Source organism: Drosophila obscura, unplaced genomic scaffold, assembly GCF_018151105.1.
Source record: "Drosophila obscura isolate BZ-5 IFL unplaced genomic scaffold, ASM1815110v1 contig_179, whole genome shotgun sequence".
NCBI classification, from domain to species: domain Eukaryota; kingdom Metazoa; phylum Arthropoda; class Insecta; order Diptera; family Drosophilidae; genus Drosophila; species Drosophila obscura.
The window spans coordinates 3,977,961-3,980,066 of NW_024542766.1; the positions used below are offsets into that span (position 1 = coordinate 3,977,961).

The 2,106-nt window shown below is 45.3% G+C and overlaps 1 protein-coding gene across 1 annotated transcript; it reads left to right on the top strand.

Moving 5' to 3' along the window:
- The first annotated feature begins 282 nt into the window (after positions 1 to 282).
- Positions 283 to 1,597, top strand: LOC111074227 (outer mitochondrial transmembrane helix translocase). The gene is given in 2 exon segments (XM_022366950.2): positions 283 to 577; positions 579 to 1,597. Coding segments are annotated over 2 exon segments (1,212 nt in total). The 5' UTR covers positions 283 to 352; the 3' UTR covers positions 1,566 to 1,597.
- Positions 1,598 to 2,106: the final 509 nt, after the last annotated feature.

The window sequence follows — 2,106 nt, forward strand, 5'->3', positions numbered from 1 at the left end:
GATAAATAATAAAATAAATCATAAAATAAATAATAAAATAAATAATAAAATAAATAATAAAATAAACGTGAAAATAAATAATAAAATAAATCGTAAAATAAATAATATAATAAATAATAAAATAATATAATTAAATAAGTCATAAAATAAATAATAAGATAAATCATAAAATAAATAATAAAATAAATAACAAAATAAATAATAAAATAAATTTTAAAACATTTTTGTGAAGTACGCCATTTATTTTTTTTTTTTTTTGATTTAGTTTATAATACAAATCTAGTTAGTCTCCAGGCAACTCTCGTAGTAAATAAAATATATATTTACTAGTTATAAACTCTTAACAAAAAAAATGGATACAATTGATTTTGTTCTAAAAAAATTATCGCTGCGCCGCATTGATCATCCGCCGATCCTGACACGTGGCCAAATCATCTCAATCGCCTTGAAGGCGAGCCTCATGCTCATAAGCGGATACCTGCTGGTGGCTGGGGCCAACTGCCTCATCGACAACTGCCATTTGTTTGACAATAATCACAGCAAGGCCAAGAAGCTGGCCCAGAAGCAGCTGAAAAAAACTGAACGAAAGCCTAAAGAAATCGGGTGGACGGCAGCTGAAATTTGGTGACTTGAGCGATCAGGAGCTGATCATAGCCGCTGGTCTGGTCACACCGGAGGACATCAAAGTCCAGTGGAGCGATATAGCCGGCCTCGATGGCATTGTTCAGGAGCTGCGCGAGACGGTGGTGCTGCCCGTGCAGCATCGGGAGCTGTTCAAGGTATCGCCTCTGTGGCGTGCGCCCATGGGCGTGCTGCTCCATGGCCCGCCCGGCTGTGGCAAGACGCTGATTGCCAAGGCCATGGCCAAGGAGGCGGGCATGCGGTTCATCAATCTGGATGTGGCCACGCTGACGGACAAGTGGTATGGCGAGACGCAGAAGCTGGCCGCCGCCGTCTTCTCGCTGGCCAAGAAACTGGAACCGTCCATCATATTCATCGATGAGATCGACTCGCTGTTGCGGGCACGCGGCCACAACGATCACGAGGCCACGGCCATGATGAAGACACAGTTTATGCGACTCTGGGATGGCCTGATCACCGCCGGCAACTCCGCTGTCATAGTGCTGGGCGCTACCAATCGGCCCGAGGATCTGGACAGGGCCATTCTGCGACGCATGCCAGCAAAATTTCACATTGGCATGCCCGACATCGGCCAGCGCCAGCAGTTGCTGCGCCTCATCCTAAAGGACGAACAGCTGCAGGCATCGGTGGACCTGGCCGAGCTGGCCGCACAAACGGATGGCTTCTCGGGCTACGATTTGAAGGAGCTGTGCCGGCACGCCTGCATGCATCGCATGCGTCAATTTATGCGCGAAACTCTGCTGACTGATGGCAGCAAAACGCTCGAATTGAGTGCTGCGAATGAGGAGAGCTTCAAGGACTGCCTGGACGTGCAGCTGCACATGGAGGATCTGCTCGAATCGCTGAGTGTGATGCAGAAATCGCGATGCACATCGTCCAACAAGTTCACCAAGGCCCAGGCCGCTAGGGCCAAAAGACGTTGATTTCAATCAATTTTGTAGAAATTTTAAAAGTTGCCAATAAATAAAATAAATAAAATAAAATTAAAATAAAAATAAAATAAATCAAATAAATAAATATTTTTCTTTATAATTTTCTCTTGGTGCTGCGTAACATTTAGGCTGCTGCTATACACCTACTTAAGCCCCCTTGAACTGGCCAATAGTTTTCACATTTCATGCCATGCATGCAGCCGCAAGGTTGCAAGGCGCAGTGGGAGGGCGCCTGCAAAAGGACAACAGCAGCAGCAGCAGCAGCAACAAAAAAATCTTTTATGTAAAATTGAATATTCATAAGTTGTTCCACAGTAGCAGCAGCAGCAGAGGCAGTGGCTGTGGCAGTGGCAGTGGCAGCCTAACTGGCAGGCCGCTCTCTCTCTCTCCCACAGCCTCTGCCACGTTAGCAGCTCATCTTGTTGTGGCATTGGATGGGCCAGTTGATTGTTATACCCTGTAGGCGGCAGCGCAAGCTGGGAATATTGTTTCTGAATATTAAAATAGATCCATGTACATTTCTAGCTCGCCT